This window comes from Buteo buteo, chromosome 22, assembly GCF_964188355.1.
Source record: "Buteo buteo chromosome 22, bButBut1.hap1.1, whole genome shotgun sequence".
In the NCBI taxonomy this organism is placed as follows: domain Eukaryota; kingdom Metazoa; phylum Chordata; class Aves; order Accipitriformes; family Accipitridae; genus Buteo; species Buteo buteo.
The window spans coordinates 2,130,925-2,153,379 of NC_134192.1; the positions used below are offsets into that span (position 1 = coordinate 2,130,925).

At 44.6% G+C, this 22,455-nt stretch overlaps 1 protein-coding gene across 2 annotated transcripts in view; it reads left to right on the forward strand.

Moving 5' to 3' along the window:
- Positions 1-22,455, forward strand: part of ARHGEF9 (Cdc42 guanine nucleotide exchange factor 9) — a 218,761-nt gene that overhangs the window by 177,759 nt on the left and 18,547 nt on the right. The window contains exon 10 of one of the 2 annotated variants that reach the window (XM_075053733.1): positions 8,332-8,463. The exons of the other annotated variant lie outside the window; for it this stretch is intronic. Coding sequence (XP_074909834.1) covers positions 8,332-8,463 — 132 coding nt within the window. The remainder of the gene's footprint in view (positions 1-8,331; positions 8,464-22,455) is intronic. 2 annotated transcript variants of the gene reach the window in all.

A 22,455-nucleotide genomic window follows, 5' to 3' on the forward strand; every position in this document is an offset into this window, starting at 1 on the left:
TGTCATTGGAGAAGAATTAAGGAAAGAGGTAGCAAAAAGTCCTAAAAATTGTGACAGGTTAAGAAAATCAAGAAAATTCTTCTGGTGGTTGCTTTATGATTAGAAGCCAAAACATTAAGCTGAAGTTAGAGATGCTATTTGCACATTTTAAATGAGTACCCACTTAAAGATATTTCTGAACCAACCTTATGTGTACTGATCACATAATTAAGGAGCCGAGAAACACAGGCAAGGCAAAGTCAGCAGAGGGATTCCTCACTAGCAGGCCTGCAGTCTCCTAATTTTTGCCATGTGTTTAAAAAAAACCCCCATACTAAAAGTATGTTCTCCTTTTCTTTTCGTCCCTGATTTTTTTTAAATCATTGTATGAATGTAATCTGTAAATAGGGTTTTTGAAGCAGACCCAGGACAAATGTTTTTGTAAATCCCTGTCTATGTTGTCATCAATCCGTATGTTTAGCGAGTAGATACTTAGAGTGATATAGCAGCCTTTCTTCTTCCTCACAGTCATGAAGATGTGGAATAACTCCACATTCAAGTCAATGGGATCATACTATGTAAATTAGTATATGGGAAAGATGCATTAATCCTTTAATTATTTTTTTTCTGAAAAAGACCTAGGAAGGCTGGAAGGAGAGGGAGAGACATACAGGTGCATCACCTTCTGACTGTGTATCCTGCTTGACTGAATTAGTTTCATTGCTATAATGAAGGTTGGATTCAACCCTGGATCTCTTGATAAAACATAGAAATGCAGCAATCATAGCTGGTTCTTGAATTATGACTGGCTGTGAGAGCAGAGAATGCAGATCATTTGCTTGATTGTTTTATTGTTGTTTACTGTGAAGAAACCTCTCTCGCTGACACGCAGATTCATTTTCAGAACTAGAAAACTGCTCTCAAGGAGGCACAGGACCATCAGATATCTTCAGCCTTCAGTGTGATGAGCATTCCATGTGATGTGCTAATGTGTGTCATTTGTAAGAAATGCTGAGACCCTCACTGTAAATAAATCTAGATTAAGGACAGATCAATTCCAAGTCAGTGAATATTCATGTGTGAGTCGAAAGCCAAGGTGACCTCCACATAGGATCTATGGAATAGCAGTTTCTTTTTCTCTTCCATTAGCTCAGTTGATAATTCATTTTTATTTAGCCATATCCTTGATAATTCATTGCTGCTTAGCTTTAGCCATATCCTTTATAATTAATTCCTGCTTAGCAGTACCCATTCTTTATCTCCATCCTATCCTCAGGAACTTGCCAAATCATTTTTCCTGGCTTTTTTCAACTATTCCAAATTTTCAGCATGATATTGCAGCAACATCCTTCAGCTTCTCATAATATAGCAAAACCTGCTGTTGCTACTGCTCAGAGATCCAGTGGGAATATAGCTACTGCCCCCATTCAAAGGAAGACACCCTTTTTGCCATTTTTATTCTGTATTTTGGATCAAGAAGAGTCATAGAGTTGTGATGAGAACATTAGAGGATGAGAGCTAGATGCAACAGAGGACTTCACTGCTTGATTCTTTACTCTAAAGTAACTTCTGAATCATCAGATCCAGCCCCCACTTCACAGATGTCCAGGTAATGGCTAGAAGGATGCACAAAAATGCAAAATACTCAGAACTGTAGTATCATGCAGGAAGAGAGCAGGAGAAATCAAAAGCAGTGCCAGGTGCTTAGATCTGTCCTAGATCTGTGCAGATGCTCTCTTTAGGCATTGCAAACCCAAGCTGCTAACCTTCAAAAACCCCACTCAGTTGATGTCTATCTATAGGACATGTCTCCCAGGACATAGGCCATCAGGGGTTGATTTCTTACCCAGCCTGTAGGGGTTCAGGCCCTCATCTTCTACATATAGGCAGTTACGGAGTAGAAGAGGGATTTCCTGGTATGTCTCTCTAGCCTCTTCCAGTCTGTGGGGAACATGCATTTATCATATGGGTCAGAGAGCAGAAGACCACAACTCCCAGGGCGTTTTTGCTGGAAGACCCTCAGCTGAGAGAGTAACCTGCTGTCAACTTTGTGCTTCTACAAATGTATATCCAGTTTATATTAAGTGCTCACTGAAACAGTGAGGAACCCACAGCATTACTCTCCCATCTCTATGTGGCCCTATTCCTGCTCTAATTAGAGTCTGTACCTAAAAGCACTCCCTTTCTGTCCCTCTGTGTGTCACAGTGGCTTCCTGATCTCTCCAGCCGGCACAGCAGTGCAAACAAGCAATAGCAACATGGACCCGGGGTGGACAGCACAGTCTTCCTTGAGACAATCTGAAAAAAACACTAAGTACAAGAAAGCAGGAACTAGGAGAAAAAATTACCCGTTCAGATTTTTTTTCACCAGAAAACCAGCTAGGGCACAAGATAGAGATAATTCCTAATTTCCACTGTATGTCGCACTTAGTGAATTATTTCAGCAGCAACCAAGGCTAAATGTTTAAGCACGTTGAAATCTTTCATTTGGAGAAATGTCTGTTTTTCCTCAACATCTCTAGACTAACGATGTTGACTCTGATTGGAAATTGCATTTTTGTTTCTAAATTTACCCGTGTTTTGTGATGAGATGTTGGGAAAAGATTTTTAAAGAAGAAGAAGAAATCCAAACCAAACAAAAAATATTTTGTGGGTGAATATTTGAAATGCTCTTGTATAAAAAGTGGGTGTACACGTTTTCTTGTAAGGAGAGGATGTTATTGGGAATGTATACATATTACTGATCCTAAAACAAATAGAAAAAGTAGGGGGTATGTCCTAGCTAATTTAAGCAGAAGGGATTTTACTGAATCCCATGGAGTTGTGCCTGTGTGTTTCAAGAATCATTTTTATCCGTCAAGATTTTCTGCATGGCCCTGTGAAGGTGAATTTCAGGGTCAGCATTTGAAAACTGCAAATATCCTTGAGTTAACCAAGGCCAGATTTTTTAAATTTTTTTTTTCAAGAAGTCACATAAGCAGGGTCTGATGGTTTAAATTGCGAATGGGACCAAGCAAGGGTGGCCTGACTCTAGTGGCAGCTGATAAGCGTGCTGTGGCAGCCAGGGTGTGAAGTCTTAAGGAATTATTGGCAGCTTTAGCAGCTTTATACAAGTAATGACTGAGCGGAATCTTAAGGGAAGATTCTGATCTCACTGACTGCTGTAAATTAGAAATAATCCCAATCACTTTGAAATGTGTTCCTGTATCATTTGTAGGAACGTGGTCTTGACCAAAAAGCCTGGATTGGACTGTTGCCATGTATGACTCACTTCTTTATTTTGTAACCTGAATTTCCAATATATAAACAGACCTAGAGAGGTACTGCCCCTGCCTACACCAAATTCTCTAGTGCCTTTTGTCCTTTCAGTTCTTAATGGCGCAGAATGTAGGGCTTCCACCACCTCCTGCTGAGACCTTTCAATGTCTGAGAGCTCTCCTTGTTATGAAGTGTTTCCTGATGTTCAACCTCTATTCCCCTTCGCTCAGCGTCATCCCCTTACTTGTAGTTAAATACCGTCAGATCAAAACAGTGACATTTAAAGGCAGGCTGGCAGGCAAAATCAGCACACAAAGTTAGCTGGAGCGGGTTCAGAACAGCCTGCGAAGTCTCTTCTGGACCAGACTTCAAACAGGCCAGACAGCCCATCCTGGGCAGCCTTTACATGCTCAGTCCCTTCTTGTGCTCTTGTCCTCTGAGAGAGAGTTACAGATCTTAAAGGTTAGTGGGTAATATCTAGATATATACACACACACAAAAGTACTATAAAGAGATCATTTCCACAAAGCCCATCATTTCTAAGTCCTTGCAAGCCCGGGTTTGGGCAGTGCTGTATTTACAGGCGCACAAATGAGGCAGTGGGAGTGAAGGAGCAGTATGTCCCTGCCTTCCTCCCTATATCTGCTCCTGTGCAGTCTTGGCTGGATAGCCACCAGAGGAGCATGTTCACAGCTCTCCTGCCCTCCTTATGGCTCCTGCAAGCCCATGGAGGCATGCTGGCGAGCGTGCTGCAGTGCCCAGCTCGCTGCGGCGCTGCTCCTGGGCAGGATTTGCAAGCTTGCCATTTGCTTGGGCATGACTGCGGTGCCCACCGCAGCCTTGAGTGCAACTGCACCGTTGCTGAGTGCCCGTTACAGATGATGTGGAGATGGAAAACAGATCTGTGCATTGGCACACCTCAGAATCGCTCTGCTTTATGCCTTTTCATACAGCTCTTGAACCATGTCAAAACAAAATGAAGCAGCGATCCCTGCAGCATTTCAGGCTCCCTCTCCAGCCTTCATGGCAGCTGCCAGCAATGCTCTCCTCCCTTTCAGCTCAGGTTTTTCTCAGAGGAGGGAGATGATGTGGTACCCATTCCCTGGGAGGGGATCTGTGGAGGTCCGTGTGGCAGGATGTTTGGCACAGGAGAGAGCCTTGCTCATCAGCCTGGATTAGTTTTAACTTGCTATTTAAACAGATTACTTTGGTTTATGTAGATACCTAGATATTTCTACCAAAGATTCCCTTGGGTTGCCACTTTGGCGGGTTTCAAGAGTATTAAATTTACATGAAGGGAAAAATATATATAATTGAGAAATATAATGAACACTGTACTTTTAAGTTTCTTCCCATTCTTTTTATTTACGGGTCCTTTAAATCAAGACTTGGTGCCCTTAATTATGTAATATATAATAGTTGGCCTCAGCCTAATATTACGTTATTGAATCCAAGAATCACATGAAAAAAAAGATGCGTGCAACCAATGTACTGTTTTCAAAGTGAGGACAGCCTGATGAGAAATCCTCCTGGGAAAAAAATCGCATCAGGGACTGAAACAGATCCTTCTTTTTTTTCTTCTTTTTTTTTTCCCCCCAGCAACAGAAGGTATCAAAAAATGAGTCTGATGAAAAGGACAACATTTCTCTCACTTTCCTTTTTCTGATCTTTCTGTAGCCCAGAGTGCTAATCATCCTGTCAATCTCTAATTAAAGAACAGCAGTGTCAGGCAGAAGAGAGCCCTGCTCCCTGAATGTTAACTAGTAAAGGGGATTTTGTGCCCAGCAGTGACAGCAAAGAGCCATGTCAGGAGGTGGGCTTGGGCACAGGGGAGCGGGTCCGGTGGGCTGTTGAGCATTTCTAAGCCTGGGACAGTGTCTGCTCAGGGATTGCTCATGGGAAGAAGGAGTGGGACAGACTGGGAGGTGTAACATGCTGCAGCTTGCAATGCCATGCCCTTCCTTGTTAGGTTGGTGCTTCCAACTGCATTTCTTTCATGACACTAGTAAAAACCCTTTGGTTCCTCCCAGGTCCTTGTTATAGAAAGTGGTGGTCACCTATAGCATAATGGGGGAGCTGCTGATTGATATCTTTCTGTAGCAGCAGCAGAAGAGCTGACCCTCTGCTGCAACAGTCGGGAACTAGCCCTAGGACTTTATATGTCATTCTAGCGCTGGCAAGCTTGAGGGAGCATGAAGCACACATCCAACCTAGATCTGGGTGACCTTCTGCTCCCATTACTGCACACTAAGTAGTTGGACTCTGCCTGTGACTCCATGAAGAATAGAGGAGTCAGCTTTCTTTCTACTGCCTGTTGTATGTAGTAGGATGCAGAGTGAAAACTCTTGGTGCAGGCTGGGGAGCGCGGAGATTTTTTTTTATAGGCTTATAGGATAACTCAGGTTGGAAGAGACCTCAGGAGGTTATCTAGTCTTCTCTTGGCCATTTTGCTGCTGTGCTCTGCTGAAGTCAGTAGGACATCTGCCAGTTCAGAGTAACTAAAAGTTCAGCCTCTTCCTTTTTTAGCAGAAAGGATACAGATGGATATATCTCCTTTTACAGAAGGATAAAGGTGATCCAGCCTCTCTAGGAGTTGCTTGGAAAAAAATGGAAAAGGAAAATAATTTTTTTTTTCCTAGTTTTGTATAGGATTGGAGGGATCCAGGGCTAGGACTGGCTTTAGAGAAGGATTAGGAGAGGCATTGTGGAAAGCCTGCCTCAAGTCAGGACCAAGTATTGAGGCATGCTGGGGTAGTCATGGTAGCAGTGGAGCAGAAAAGCAAATGCTTCCCTCCTTGCGCGCCACCCTGCATCTGACCCCATGAGCCCCCCCGGTAGGGACACTGCACTAGCAGAAGACAGTTCATGTTGTTCAAAGAGGTGGTACAACTGTGTCGGAAAAAAAATGCCTTTCAAGGTTCATTGCATCCGCTCTAGGAGGCTCTAGCGGCGCAACCACGCTGGTGTATTGCTATAGCAGCCAAGGGCTTGAGGAACAGGCAGGGCCATGGAGATGCTGCTCTTGGGAGCTAAAGGCTGGCCAGCCATGTGCTAGTCCAAAACTATTTGCAATATATATTTCAAAATTTGCTAACCCAGCATTGGAAATCATCTATTTCTAGCCTATAGACTGTATATATAAATTGTTTTCCCAACATAAAAAATGTGATACAAATCCTATCGTTTCAGATCTGAATTTTTTTGTTTTATATTGCTTGCAGGGACTACACAGTTTGGATTCAGCTAATCAAGTAGAAGTGTTTACAGAGTCCTCTGTGTGTCCTCAGGCTTGAGATGCTACCACAGGAGTAAAAGACAAAACTGGCTTTCTATTTTTAGCAGCCAGCCTCTTCTAGGCTTGCCCCCTCTCATAAAAGCTCCCATCCATAGGCTTGTATGAATCTTCTTCATATAAGCTCATGTTTAGCCAGGAAAGCCCCCCATTTCTGGAGCCTGTGTGTTTTCTTCAGGGGCTTCTTGTTCAAGGGCTTCCGTATACCTGAGCTGTCACAGCAGCGCACAGGTCCCCAGTTTCTGGCCAGGAGGTACCATGGCTGAAGTGAGACCCTGACCCCGCACTCCTGGGACGTGGCATGATGCACAGCCCGTCCCTTCTGGGATGGACCCTCTGTGCTCCCGGGAAGTTATCCCTAATTAGGCCTTCAGATACCACAGCCACAGAAGTGAGATAGAGAGGTGGATAAATACCTCGCTAAGGCGATTTGAAAGTCTGTGCTGCAGCATGATGATGCAGTGACTTAATGAAGTTGCTGTTGTCACAGGGCCCAGGGACTCAGGCAGTCGCTTCCAATCAATGCTGAGAGGTTAATTACACATTTACCTGAACAGCAGTCTGAAATCCTCACCAAGAAATTAGGAGTGAGGATGACTCTGGGTTGCTTTGGCACCTACAAGTGTAAGCAGTACCAGAAAAGCGTGTCTATCTAGATGCCCCCCATAGCTGGCTGAACCTTTACAAGCTGTTTGCTGAGATTTTGGGATGGTCTCGTCCCAGAAATTGGTTCTAGTTTGGCATCAAAGCCAGAACTGCACTAGTTTCAGAGCCAAAAAGAAAAAAACAAAACCTTTTCTCTCACTTGCTCCTGAATCCTGCTCCTTACCTTTTAGCTGAAGTCATCCTGATTCCTTCTGTGGTGTTTCAGAGTGAGAGATACCCTGAGATGCCCACAGGGCAGGTGGTGGTGAATTCACCCATTTTTAATAAATAGATTTTAATTAACTTTTTAAAAAGTCCAGCTCATCCCAATTAGTGGAGGGTGACTGCATTTGTTCTCTCGGAGAGTGGGAGAGCGAGTGCTGTGTTTTCAAGACCATCTGCTCATGAATCCTTAAAAAAAATCAGAGGAAAACAAGTGTTAGCCGGAGGCAGAGAAAGGGTGAGGGCATTCTGGCAGCTGGCCAGGGAGGCCTTGCCAGTCGGGGGGGTAGGAGGCTGCCAGAGGAGCCGGGGTGGTCCTGACAGTTTTTTGGAGATGGGGAGCTCTAATGAGCTATGGGAGAAGGGATTGTAATTGCCTGAATGAGTGGGAAGAGACGCAACAATCTGGAGGAGTGAGTTTTGTCAGCCTCATGGGTGGGGGAATTGATATACCGGCGTAGATGACTTTGGTAGCTGGCCTGAGATTTCAGGATCGGACGTGCTTTGGGGTGCTATTTTAAAGGGAGGGGGTGCCAGGGAATTTGTTGCCCTGAATACAAAGTGGCTCTGTCTTGGTTAGGAGGAGGGAGCTTGGCTCTCAGGATGTCACCAGCACCTGCAGTGAGATCCAGCGTCTGGGGGTACCTGGAGAGGGGGGGACGGGGACAGTGTCTGGAGCAGCTTTTTCCTCGTTGCAACATGAACCATAATGACTGTGCCTCAACTGTCCACATTTACTTCATTTATTTCCCTTCCTTCAGAATTTTCCCCTATCTCCAGTTCCTGGTCTGAAGTCAGACGGGGCGGCTTTCAGAGCTGCGGAAGGGCCAAAATCTTATTAAATTAGTGCTTCTCCCCAACCTGCAAAGAGAAATGTATCCACTGCCCTGGCTGGGAGTGGCGGTTCACTCGGCCTCGTTCTCTGTGCCCTCTAGGGAGACGATATCTTGGACCGCAGCTCAGAGTTGATCTACACGGGAGAGATGTCCTGGATTTACCAGCCTTATGGACGGAACCAGCAGCGTGTTTTCTTTCTCTTTGATCACCAGATGGTTCTCTGCAAGAAGGTAAGGACATCCAGGGAGAAAGCAGCACGGCTAAGGACATGCTGCGGACAGGCTTTCCAGTCCAAAGTGGTTTTTAGGGCAAGGTGGCTTGTTTGCTGCACACGCAGAAGAGGACATGGATAGCACTGAGGAAGGGCAATCCACATGCTAGAAATACTGAATTACAGGATGGTGAGTACACCATGATAGAGGGATTTTTATGCTCATAGCAAATCCAGCCTCCACTTGTTCATTTCATGCCTTTTCTCATGTGCCCCTTGTTTGGCTCGTTGCCTCACTTCTGCTTTTGGATTTTGGCTGCAGCATATGATCTGGGATTAGATAGCCCTAGAATTTCTATATGAACTATGCAGCCTGGCACTTGGGCAGACAACTCAATTACTGCATTAAAATGATGTTCACTGCCTCTCAAAGAAATATCAGGCAGCAGCCTGCTCTCTAGCAGGGTGTATGTGCTGTCACTTGGTGAAATGCATTTTAAGCCTCATCCTCATGTAGCTGCTGTGCTGGAATTTATAGGGCATATCTCTGCCATGAAACCCATTACGAAGGTAGAGAAAGGTAGCGAAGAATACTGATGCTAATGTGTTGTAGTATTAATAGCAGCAGGTGAACTGTGTTTTGGAGCACCTGTGTTAAGCAGCAGCATCACAGCTGTATTGCTGTAGTCCCGCTAAGGTGATCCCAGCTCATTACCATCACAACTGTTCGAAGCAAAGTGACAGAGCTCATAAGTCCTGGGTGCCTCTGTCTTCTGACAGACCGGGATTCGTTGACATTTTCACTGCAGCTATACAGATAACTGTGTAGAGGGAGTCCCCTGGATGGGCTTCAAGTGGGAGCAAGGGCAAGCTGCGGATGTCTCTGGCCAAACACACCAGGGTTGTGTTCCTGTCACATCTCATCTGCTAAGGAAAGGTTGAGTGAGACCCGCGCCATGTGGCAGCCCCCCGAGGAGTGCCCTGCCGCTGCAGGAAGCGGCGTGGGTGGGGGCGTGGGTGGCTCCTGACTCACTGCGGCATCACTGCCCGCTGCTGCCGTACGCGGAGCTGTGGCCTGTGCGGTTCAGTGGGTGGCACTTTCTTCTCCTGAGTCATGGTTGACTGAAATTTTGCCTTCTGGAATGCGTGTGCTTATTTTTCCCCTCCTCGTTGCTGTGCCTTTTACTTCTTTCCTGGTTCTGTCAAAAAAAATAACCACAGAGCAACAATAACAAAGTCAGATGTTTAGAGAACTGTCAAAATTAGTCTGGAAGTATGCAGCTGGGTTTAATTTTTCATCTTGACCTCCTACACTTTGATTGTGACCCTGATTTTCTGATTCATAAGACAGCATCCAGTTTGGCTTGCACTGGGTCTGATCCAGGGAGGTATGGAGCATTCCCTTAACTCCCGGGAAAATCAGAGCTGAGATTTCCATGGTCATCAGTATTAGCAGAGAGCATTCACCAATTCACAGCAGGCTGCTGGGGGCTCGGGAGGTTGTATCAGTGTGCAAAGCGTTCGTGTGATGCTGTCCTCTTCCCTTATGTATTCAAAAGGCATTTTGCAGTGTGTGTGTGGCAATGCTGCACAAGAGGGGCCTTCACGGGAAAACGCCCTGCGGATTTTAGTTGTCTCAGGGACAGCACAGTGGTCTGGGTCTTCCTGGCAGAGAGACTGGCTCCGTGTCAGGATCTAGCAGGCTCTTCTGCCACTAGCTGAGGCCTTGTGGGACAGTGTCCCCACTGAGCTTTAGGATCACACGGCAGAGGGTGGTAACTGATCTGGTGAGCCCAATATCATGGGCACAGGGTTCGTACTTCGCTGCCGGTTCTCCTTTTACATCTCTTTTTTCCAGCATCGAACTGCAGTTGTTATTTTTCAGAGTGTTGGGGTAGGAGGGGAGGTGGGGTTACAGCTGGACTTTCCCATCTTGATAATGTTTTTCTTGAACATTATTAAGAAAGATTGTCCGCTTATGGAATTCAGGAGTGTTAGCTCACATTTTGGGATCACACATCCTATATAAAATAAATCTGAATGACTTATAGCCTCTGTTGTCTTGACCCTTGTGTCAGGCTTTGCTGTTACAGATCCCAACAGGCAACCGTCTAGTAGGATAACCTCTGCTTTAGAGCCAGAGCGCTATATCCTGAGAGCTTTCTTAGTGAAGCACCATTTATATCATGGTGCAGGAGGCTGGGGCCAGCCTTCCTTACCTCATGCTTTAAAATTATTCTCTGAGGGATATGAAATAGGACCCACACATCCCGAGGAGCAGGAAGAATACAGCAGGACTGCAAGGGTGCTGGTACTCCAGCTTTGCCTGGCCAGGAGTGGGCAGAGCACCATGTCCTGGGGTCATCTGCTGCACAGCCTGGTGCCAGTCGTGGGAATTAAAGTGCTTGAGAGTGGTGTGAGCTTGCAGTATACTTTTGTGTCCCACTTCAACAAACCCTCAGGGAATTGGAGTTGTCTGAGTCCAGAAGGGAAGGTTTCAGATTTCCAGAAGGTCTCGGAGTTCAGACTGGTCCAGGGCTGCCAGCTCCTCTGCCTTGTGTACAGGGAGAATTAAGTCCTTTAAAGGTTTCCAAAGCAGAAGATTGAACAGCACCCTACTTATTCCAGAGACAGGGAATGAGAAAATTCATGGACAACCTGACCTATGTTTTGCATGAGGTTTGTTTAGTCAATGACCCTGATCAAAATTTTCAGTTTTGGTTCCACTTAAGATGGCACATCTCAGTGAATCTTCCTCTTCAGAAAATCTTCTACATATTTGGGTTTTCTTCAGATGTAATAAATAGTAGGTATGATACTTTCTTAATCATGACACAGTCAATTTGAGAATACATTTATTTTTTAATTATAATGGTTAAATTTTACCTCTTTATTGGTCAAAAGAGATTTTTAATAGAAAAAAGGAACTAAAACCAATTCCTTATTTAAATATATCACAGATAGTTTGATAAAAGCATGCTAGATATCCTGAGAGGCTCTGGAAGACAAGCATATATTTCAAACAGGCTCTCCCACTCCTCCAGATCTTCATTGTTGTTATCTGCACGTCATCCTCACCTTCGTTGCCTGTTGTCTCCCTGGTAGATGTTTGCAGCTGCAACAGCTCTGTGGTCTTGAATCCCCTGGTAATGCATATGGAATCTGTGGTTTGACAGATACTGATACATGAGTTTCTGATGGAACAGATACGGTTCGGTATCATAAGCTCTGTGACAGTTTTGGATGTTGGTATTCTCTGTCATTCCCTTTGAACGCCATTGTCTGCAAAACTTGTTACACAGTGGGCTCATATTGCAAAGACTGTCAGATTCCTGCTCACTAGCTTGTGCGGTGGAAGATGAAATAATTTCTGTGTGGCAAAACTGGCTGGAATCAGCTTCACTCCTGTAGGCTAAGGTGAGGTGTCAGTGGCATTCACTGATACCGGTAGATGCATGTTAGGTCCAGGAAGGTGGTAAATGAATTCCTACAATATCTGGAAAAGAGTTACTGAAAGCCAGTTTTTCTTTTTCTGCAAAAATTTCCGCAGCATTCTGCTTCCAGCCAACCAATGTGCTGGATATATTAGTCCCAAGAGAGCACACTGCTACAGACATGCCCGCAACTCTTGTTCGTGTCTGTATTGCAAGTGGCTGATCCTTTGGGCTGGCTGTATTGCTGCTGAACCCAGGTGGAGTATTAAAAATTCTATCTATAGCCAAGATAACAACTCGTTTTGTATCCCTTATTCAAGGTGAGAGCTGGGTGCAAAGTAACGTGTCCCCCCCACCCCCATGTAAGTTTGGGTTTCTTCACAGCAGTTTTGCTATCAGCTAGTAAGCAGTGAGGACTGCTCCAGTTCAACTGCTCCGTGTCCTTTGTGTGGCACTAAAGACAAGGCACAGTCCACATTCTCAAAAACCATCTTTGTTTCTACCGTTCCTCTGTTGGATCAGGTTTGGTCCATTAGCTTTACAGGCAGACAGCCTAGGAAGGTTTCAGCAGGACTCCTGTCGTATGCTACCAAGAATTACCATGTTTCTTTTTCCTACTGATTCATCCAGTGTTACCTGTGCCTGAGCAATAAGGTCTATTGGCTATGGAGGTGTTTCTAGTATCCAGCTATCTGCTTTCAGCAGCAGTTAATGTATTTCCAAGTAAAGCCCTGTTTGCTTTGAATATGGCCTGCTTTCCGGAAGCTTTGCCATCCCTTTCTGTTGATGTCTGAAAATGTTTCAAGGTTACGGGGCCTTTTTTTATTGGACATCTGGCCAAGACATTTCTATGAGGTGGGATAACTCTCAGGGTCTGTCTTTGCATGTGGGCAGCTGGGTGATTACCTGGTTGATGGTTTGTTTGCATGCAAAGAACCAGATATTAGTATCATCATTAATATGACTATAATGAATTATATGACTATATTATTAGGACTATAATGAACTAGTCATTAATATAGTTCAGCTGTCAGGAAAGGAGTGATGGCGCTCGTCGGATCCAGCGGCAAAGCTCAGACCCTTCCCTGGTTGCCAGTGTAAGTTCCGCTGCCTCAGACTGAGAAATCCCAAATGCATTTCCATGACCACCACGTCTTGGAGAACTGATGGGACTTCAGACAGGGACCTAGTTGTGAAAATGAGTAATTATAAAGGGCTGCATTCAAATGTGCTTGACAGATGTTATCTCCGTCAGTATGAGTATATTTAGGTCTTTCTTCCAAGCAGGAAACTTGCACTAAGATTTACGAGGGCTGCATGAGTAAGAGCAGTAGCAGCAGGTGGAGAAGCTGACACTATGGCAGCCAGCTTTCATTTCTGGCAAACATCTTGCAAAGCAACTTGTGTGGGAAAATTTTCACAAATAAAATTGGTTTCCGAGCTTTACAGTTAAATCTCTTCGGCTTAGATTTTGCTATCAGAGACAGCACTGGACGCTTCCTAATATCACCACTGAATTATCTTCTGGTGCTAGAAAGTGAGAAGTTTAATCAGATGAAATGGCCAGGTCAGCCATTTCAGTGTTCAATAAACTGAATACTGAAATGCTAGTGGATGTAGGTGGGTAGTGCAGAACATTTCCAGAACCTGTGTCAAAAGGGGAGCACTGTGTTAGTTTGGATGTCTACAGTTCCTGATAAAGAGCCACTGGGAGAGCTTGTGATTTAGATTTTCTTCGCAAAGCTGGGTAACTTTCACCTATTGGATTAATATCAAACTCTTCTAATGAATTTTCTGCCTGTGTTTCCTGAACCAGAGGTTGGGACATGGCAGTGTGCATGAGGACAAAGCGGTGCTTTCTTCAGAAGAGACTCTCGGTTACCCTAATGCAAAAATGCCTTTTGGAAAGTAAGAAGGGAATAAACTGCGTGGGAAGCAAGCACTGGCCTCAGTTTGACTTACCATATGTCTATAATCAGGAAAGAAGAATACATATTCCAGTATGCTAACCGTAATTACCAAGAAATGAAGTCAATCCTTGATGATGGTAGCATTAAAAGATGTTGCCTTAAAGGCACAAGGTCTACTTTTCTTATCACCCTGAAGTTGAGAGAGTTTGACAGAGAGATGCTTTAAATTTGCAAATCATAGTACTTAACATCCAGGACTGTGACACACAGCATTAATTATGATCATAGCTTGTTATGTTGGGGGATGCTCGAGGTGCTTATCATGTAATAGATGAAGATCTTCTTTTTTCTGTTCTGGGTAATAGTTTGGATTTCCCCAACAGGCTCGAGAGTGCTGTGGCATTAGGCTGGAAATGACAATAGGAAGGGTTAACGGAGTTTCTGCACCAAATTATGCTTTTCGTTCACCAGTAGTCGAACAGTCCTTGATGGGGCTCCGTGTTTAGTGTTCTCTGACAGCGCAGAAAGATCAGTGACTGCATGAAACACATTTAGTTTTCATTTGCACTTTTTATGCGTCTCTTGTAATCAAGAGGCAATGCAAACTCCAGCTTGTGGTTTATTACTATTGCTGTCTTCCCTTGAGCTCTCAGAGCAAAGCAGGTTGGATGAGAAGCAAAATGAGAGCAGTTTAATAGCAATAGCCAGACAGTCAGCCAGAAGTAGCTGTGCTATAGGAGATGGAGTAAATAAAATAATCCTGTCAAACTCCATTGCAGTTCAGGTTTCCAAATGGGAAGATAAAAGAGACATTTCTGAGCCCTTTTAGTGTGAGAAGGTCTAGTTCCCATATCAGTTCTGTTAAAAACATTGAGGTAAGCTTTGCACCAAAACAACGGCCCTGCTTTTATTACAGGCTAAATAGGTCTCACAGGCCTAGCCGAAAATCTTGTTTGCAAACACAGAGCAACACTGGGACAATTCTTATTACTTCAAGTGTTTTTTTGACCCACAAGGAACACTGTTTGACTTTTGCAGCGCCTCCCACCCCTTCTCTTTTCCTCCCAGTAACACAGATCTTCATGAAATGCCATGTTTTGGGTCAGGCCTGGGTCCAGCCTGCAGCAGGGTGGGAAAATGGGTCAGGCTGTGTTTCACTGTTTTCAAACAGCAGCTCGGCAGAGACTCGGTGGTGTGCTGCGCTGACAGGCAAGGCATGCTGCTACTTCAGCTAGTGAGGCAGCTTGAGATAAGCATGAAGACAACCAAAGAAAACACACTGGCTTGGTCACAGCCCCAAAGCAAAGTATAAAATGAAGTTTTCAGAGAACAGTCAGCCCCACTGACGTAGCCCCGCGTTCATGCCCAGCTGATCAGTCGGTGCTGTCTGCAGACAAGAGGTTTCTGTGGGTCCAGACTGTAGAGCATGGCAAGGAAGTTTGATCCTCCTGTCAGTCTCCTTGGCTAGCAGATAGCTGAAAACGAAAGATGAATTCCAGCAACTGACAGGATATATGTTAAAAACAGTTATGAAAAAGTACTTTAGCTTTGAGGTATGGCATATTCAAGAAAAGAAAACATTCCTTTTAATAGTCAAAACAGCCCCGAATGCCTGTGCTCGGTGACCCTCTCACAGGGATGTGCACGTGCCAATTATGTGCCCTGAGCGCAGTTTTGCGGAAGGGCTCGCGCTAGCAGGCTGTACTGACTGGAGCCAGCAACCTGCAGCAACCTGCTGGCGTTGTGCTGACTCGGGGAGGCCGGTGCTGCCTTTTTGCTGCCCAGTGTGCAATAGCAGAGAGGGAAGAGCGGGCTCCGAGAGGTCACTGGGATGCAGGACGTGTAGGGAGAAAAACATCAGGGTCAGCCAGAGGAGCCAGCTGGAGGAGGGCAGGAGAAGGCTTTCTGAATTTAGAGTCCTTCACAGTCTGTTTTCTTTTCTGGATAGGGAACAGGTTTAGCCTACTCATATAGCCATGCAGATATGCAAGATGCTATACTATATACTCTGTGCCTAATTTATCACTCCTGTAATTGAAGTGGGTGTAAATTTGGCCCAAAAGCAAAACCTCCAGAGCTGAAAATCTAACCCTTCTCCTGCTGTGGCCTTTCAGCAGCACAATTTTAAGCCCCTAGGAGCAAACTGCAGAGACCAGTAAAGCCGAGTGACGTGTCTGCAGAAGGGTTTCCCGTCTCTTCCTCTTATTAGTTCTTTGGAAATGCACTTGCCCTCAGCTCACTGCTTTGCAGCCAATGTGACTGGGCTTGAAGTGGAACAAGGCATCAAAATGCCACTGATGTTCCACTAAATACGTTGAACAAAAATAGCATTTCCACATAAATGCTTTCAGCTCCAGTCCTCCCCCACTCAGATCCCACACTGCAGCTTCATGGAGCTGGCAAGGATGAATCAAATGTCTCTTTCCAAACTCAGGAGACAGACACTGCTGAATAATTTGGCAGGGATCTGCCGACCCCCCCCCCCCCAGCACAGCTGTCCTTGTGCAAAGAGGAGTTACGTAAACCCATACCGCAGAGATTTCGGCTCCCCTCTTCCCCCCTGGGGAAACTTGTAACAATTTGGCCCATCCTAGGAAGTTTGTGGTAGGAAGCGAGTGGCCGAGGTTGTGTCAGGGAGGTGGTGTTACATCCCCCTGTTTCTAATATGATCCATCCCTTATCACATTTTCAGGTTGTGCTGTGCAGACCCCATTTCCCTGCTCCTAAAGGCTGGCTTAGCCCAAACTGCTGTGTCCGACAGGGTGACAGCAAAGCTCACAGTCACTGGCATCCAACCACTTAGCAGGGCTTAGTTTATTTTCTGATATAAAGAATATTTAGGACAAAAACATTCAGAAAGGTTCATTGAGTTTTAGGGTCTCATTTGGACAGAAGAGAGGCCCAGTTTTGCAATGCACTCGGCTCCAGGGAGGTCGATGAGAATGGTGCATAAATGTCCCATCTTAAAAATCAGCCCTCAATAGGGTTAAGTTAAATGAACAAATGCTACAGAAAACTGTGTCCTTGGTGTTCATGAAAAGCAGGCTGGGCTGCTTTCTTCAAAGGGTCGCTTTAAGGTAGATTAGATTTTAAAAATGTAGGCTCTGAATCTTTTTTTAAAAAGCCAAAGAACATTGAAAGCCCTTATGACTAAAGATACCCAAAGACATGGCAAAGTGGCAGTGTGCCATGCTCTCATTGCTCACGGCAGGCTGGTCAGAGTGAAGATAGAGAGCAGGCAGGCAAGAAAATCAGGACAAATTTCAGGAGTAAATTGAAAAACTCTGCTCGCTCCCTCTGCTTCTTCCATTCTGCTCTGCAGTCACTGCCCAGGTCAATAAGAAATTGTCAGAGAGGGTCTGAGACCCACACCTTAGTGCAAAAGATAACTCAGCCTTTTCCAAATTGTGGGTTCATGTTTGGGTGCAGTTATTATGGACCCTGGTTTAGTCTTTTCCCAATTTCAGCATCAACTATTCACTATTCGTCAACTGTTTCAACATCAACTATTCACCAAGTTGCAGAGCTTGCCTGTAGGTGGGTCTCTCTTCAGCCTCACCCTTGGATCCCCCTTCTCCTTTGATACCTGAAGAACATACCATCTTCTGGCTTGCAGGGATTGCTGCTTTCTATACTGAGCACGCTGCTATCTTGCTGCCTTGTCTGTGTTACATTTCAATTATTAGTCATTTCAGGCAAGCCCTGGCTTTGCTTTACCTGTGTGTGCGCAGTGCAATACTCTTGGCCTTCCAGCCCCATGAGCGCTTGCAAGGGCCGTTGCTTCACCAGCGACACTCCTCACTCCAAGCCATGATCTCAGGTAGGGAGGAGTGAGGGGAGAAACCCCTCGTGTGTCTTTGCACTGTCACCCATGCTCAGTGCAAGAGGAAAATACCTCAGAAGACCTCTACGGGGATGATCTTCTGTAAAGCTGTGGTGGGGATGGAGTGATGATCCCCCCAGCGGAAGAGCCACCCTGTTGCATGTTACTCAGGCCGCCCTTTGCCTGGCAGGAGGGACGGAGGGATCTGTGGCATGGTGCGTCTGCCCCCGGCGGGCTGCATCTGCCGCCTGCAGAGCCTCCTCTCTGCCTCCCTTTGGTCTGCCAGCTCCGAAACCCGAAGCATGTGTAACGCTAAGCTATTCTTACAAGGCTTTGAGCTGTTAAAGATCCACCGTCAAAGGCTTTCAATGTGTCTTTAACTGATTACTTATTTACAGCTCCCTCCTGCCCTGTAAAATAAGCAAATACCATTATGCCATTATAGAGATGGGGAAGGACTGAAGGAGAAATCGCATTTCACCCAAAGGCCGGCAGCCAGTCCCTGCCAGCCTCGGGGAGGTGCGCTCAGAAGACCTGACTGCATCCATGTACTCAGAGTGCATAATTCCTCCCCAAGTCATTCTGAAACTACTTTGCCATTGGAATATGCAGGTTTTAGATAACCAGGAGGATGAATAACCTACATATGCAATGAGAAACTTGTAACGGATTATTCTGTGGTTGGCATCTTTTATATTGTCAGCTCATAAGAGGGATCTAATGACTCATGGCTGAAAATGGCTCTTTCTCCACTTGTGTTTTACAGATGATTTGTTTTACGCATGAGAAGTAGAGTGTGACCTAGCATGGAGTAAACCATAGCACTTGGAAAAAAATGTGCCATCCAAAAATCATAACCCTTGCTTAAGACCTCCCCATCCATCCTAATAAATAGGAGGAGTTTCTGAAATGCATGAAGCTGGCTGCACGCGAAGCTAGCAGGAACAAATTACCTGGGGGACATAGCAGGCCAGGTCCTCTCAAGTGCTTACCTGTGCCCTCTGATAGAGGGGAAAATTTCCTCCTTATGTGCTGCGTGCTGGTTAAGCCATTGAATAGCTTTTAATCCTAATGCCATTTTGCACTAGCAATTGCCTGCACAGGCAGATTTCCCTCCTTGCGATTCGTATTATATTTCCTCTGCAGCATCATGGGAGGATTTGACTCTTACAGGGTCTTGCACAAGCACAGTGTGCAAAGGCAGTGTCTGGCACATGTAGCTATGGCCTGGGGTACTCGTGGCACAAAAAAAGTGATTGATTAAAGCTAGAGAGCAGGAGGAGAAAGCAGTACTAAAGACAAGTAGAAGTCAATTTAATAGTAAGAGTTATTGAACAATCTGATTTACAGGTGCAATCCGTTCTACACATATATATCTATATCCAGTGCAATAATTTGGGGGTAAGTGCATAATTGATTGTGGAAGCCACATCCCAACTTCAGATCTTCAGGTTTTCCAATAAAAGTTCAGCCTTGGTTTCCTTACGATGGTCACAAATGAGATTTTTTTCTTTCAAGCACAGCTAGAGAAAGTCACCTCCCCCCTTCAGAGAGGGGACAGGGAAATGGGGATATTTAAGTCAGAGTGAGAGCAGGAGAAAATGGCCCAAGCAGGTCACGCAGTCAGGTACATCCCCCTGAGCGCAGCCGCTACCTCAGGCACAACCACTTCAGCTGTAAACCTCCAACAAAGCAAATGCAGAGAGCAGAATTGTGGTAGGTTTACGTAATGTGTCAAAACTTTGTTTTGTGCTCCCATCAAATATTACTTTTTTTGGCTTCATCTTTTCCTTGTGAATCCTCAGTACATATTACGTGAACAGACTGCAGAGCATTTTTCAGAAGAGCTTAATTAACCTCAGCTAGGGAAAGAAAGGGAAATCATAGAAGCTGTAGGGTAAAAAAAGATCATATTTAGACAAATAAGTGCAAATGACCTAGATGCATCAATTTCCTTAAGAGCCATGCAAGGCAATCTGGATGCTGTCTGCAGAGACTGCAGGTTTATGTCACTGCTCCTTGTGCTTGCTGTCCCAGTCTGCACCTTGGGGCTTCTCCCACACCACCCCTGAAGTCCGTACTAATCCTACCTGCTCTCATCCCATTTTCTCCTCCATCTGTCACCTTTCTCTTAGACATCATCAAAATGCAGAGCTGGGAAGGACCCCAGGAGATTAGCTATTCCCTTCGCAGGATTAAGTATACTCAGATCATCTCTGATGGATGTTTGTCTAACCTTATTTTTTAAAATCTCCAAGGAATGCTGTCCCAAGACTTCCCTATATTGTCTGTTCTAGTGTTTAACTACTCTTATAGCTAGAACGACTTTTTTTCTGAGTATCTAATCCTATTCTCCCTTGTGGTAAATTAAGCCAAGCCACAATCAAAATGGAGAATAATTGATCACCAGCCTCCTTAGAAGAGAAACAGCTTTCACATATTGGAATACCAATAGCACATTCCTTTTTATTTATGTCCTTTCCAGATTAAACAGCTCCATTTCTTTGACCTTTCCCCACTGATCAGGTTTTGAGAGTCTTTTTTTGTCTTTTTCTATTTTCTTGCTCTTATCTGATTTAACTACAAAAATTAATTTTGTATGACATTCAAAACTGGACAGTGTAAACCAGCTAGTCGTCATCCTGGCTTAACTGTGGACAGGATAACATATAATACTATACTAATATAGCCAGCATATAAATGAAAGTAAATTCTATAGCTTAATAATTTCTTCCTAATTCTCTCGTATGTTATCCCTGGGATAATCAGGAGTAATAGCAGCAGCCTGTCCCAGCTGCCATTTCTGCCCTCTGCTAAGCCTGAGCTCCTTTCGACAGTGTGGCTACTTAGATAGCTGATAAATCTCCATTTTGTGTATACGTATTTGCTTTGTCCTTCTGACATGTAGTACTTAAACCAGTCTGTTTAAACAATCCATTTTCATCCTCAGCCACACATCTGCTCTCTATCTTGTGTGTGCTTGTTTGATTCAGCTTACGTGCTCAAAGAAAGGAAAGATAGTCCCGCACTCAACACAAATGGTGTACAGAACAACAAGGTTCATTTCTCAACGCTGCTACAGGCTTTCTGTCTGCATCTGGCAGAAATCACACAAAGCAGCATTGCTTTCATTGCCTGCATGTTCCCTGAATTTTTATTCTCTTTTCCACATGCATAAAAAGCTCCTAAAAATAGGGGTTTGGCCTTGTTTGCTGTACGTCTCTCATGTAGCCCAGATGAATTCCTAAATTTTATTGAAATCAATTACAGCATAAGCCAAGTGTATTTGAAGATGCCCATGCTTCACCAAGGAGCTAAGTAACATATGTTATTCTTTAAGAGCTGTAGGAACATATGTGATAAAATATCCATGGATCAAATAATTATTATGCTTCCCATACTATGGGTGTTAAAATTTAGTCAGTTGGGAAATAATATCCATTTATTGAGTGCTGGCAAGAAGAGGGGAAGAAAGGAGAAGTGGTAGTAGTAAATGCCTAGCCCATTAAAAATTACATTATCCAGTTACAGTTATTAATCTGCTATATGGACTGAACTTTATTGAAACCAGGTGTGTACAAAGTGTCTTCCATTTGCAGACACGTGCTATTCACTGAGGTGTTTATGTGCTCTATCATTCTGTGAAAAATAAAGGTTCTCTTAAAAACTCAGGGTACCAGTGCTGGATTTGTGGTCAGCAAGTGGGGAGTGGTCCTTCTCTTGAGGAAGTACAAAGGAAATGCACTGCTGGCACAGGGCAGCGACCCACACTCGGCTAACATCAGGCACGGACTTGGTCGGAGCTCTTTACTTTTCTGTCCTTCTTTGAATGTTTCGTCTTCCGCCGTGTTGGCACCTTTCTCTCCTCTGGGCCTCTCCCCACTCCAGGGGCTGTTTCTCCACCAGAAAGTTCCTGCCAAGCTGGCGGCTGAGAGCTCTGGGGAGGGCAATGAGAGAAAAGGTGATTCATTTCTTCAAGATTCGTTACTGAAGTTTCTTCTCAAAATGAAAGTAAAAGGGGCAGGCAGGAGCTTTACGCTTATTGTCTTTCCCTCATTTGCCCATAAGCTTGCTTAATGCTCAAGGACAAAAACACGGCATTTCTTCTCCGTGTGTTTTCTGCAAACAGTCTCAATAGCTGAGCTTGTTCTTTCCCGCTATTGCATTCTCACCAACAGTAATATTCTGTGGGGTCATTTATTTCCAAAAGCACTTGTATGATTCCATTATCTCCTTGTTGCTCCTTCAGTAACTCCTAGGCAACACCGTTATCTTCACATCCAATACTCAGCAACACCTGCAAAACATGGGAGCCTCTAAAACGCACTGCAGAAGCCTCGCGGGAGGCAGCAATTGTTCTTGCTGCAGCCTCGGAGGGGAAATGTATGGAGCAGTTCAGTCAGACATGTCCAAACCCGATATATTGTCCTCTGGAAGTATAATGACAGCACAAAGCTGTTAAAACATTCACTGAGCATTAGCTATTAAAAATAGCTCATAATGTTTTCTAAATCAAAATTGGAGAGATAAAAAGGGAAAAAAATGTATTGAGTATGTGTAAGAAAAAAGCCAATGCACAGAACCTTGGATTTTCAGAGCCAGGTGAGAAGGAGGATTGTGATTATTTATTCTTGTAATACCTTTTGTGAACAAATCTCTACATAATCATGAATATTGCATAGAAAAGTACGTTTGATCCCACTTCACCCATCTCGCTCACAAGGACAGTCTGTTCAGTGTTGTGTTTTGGAAGTTTTCATCAGCAGTGAGTTGGTTCTCTCTGGGAAGAAGAATAGTTGCTGGTATAGCTAATTTAAGGAGCACATCTTTTTTCCTGTGAGATT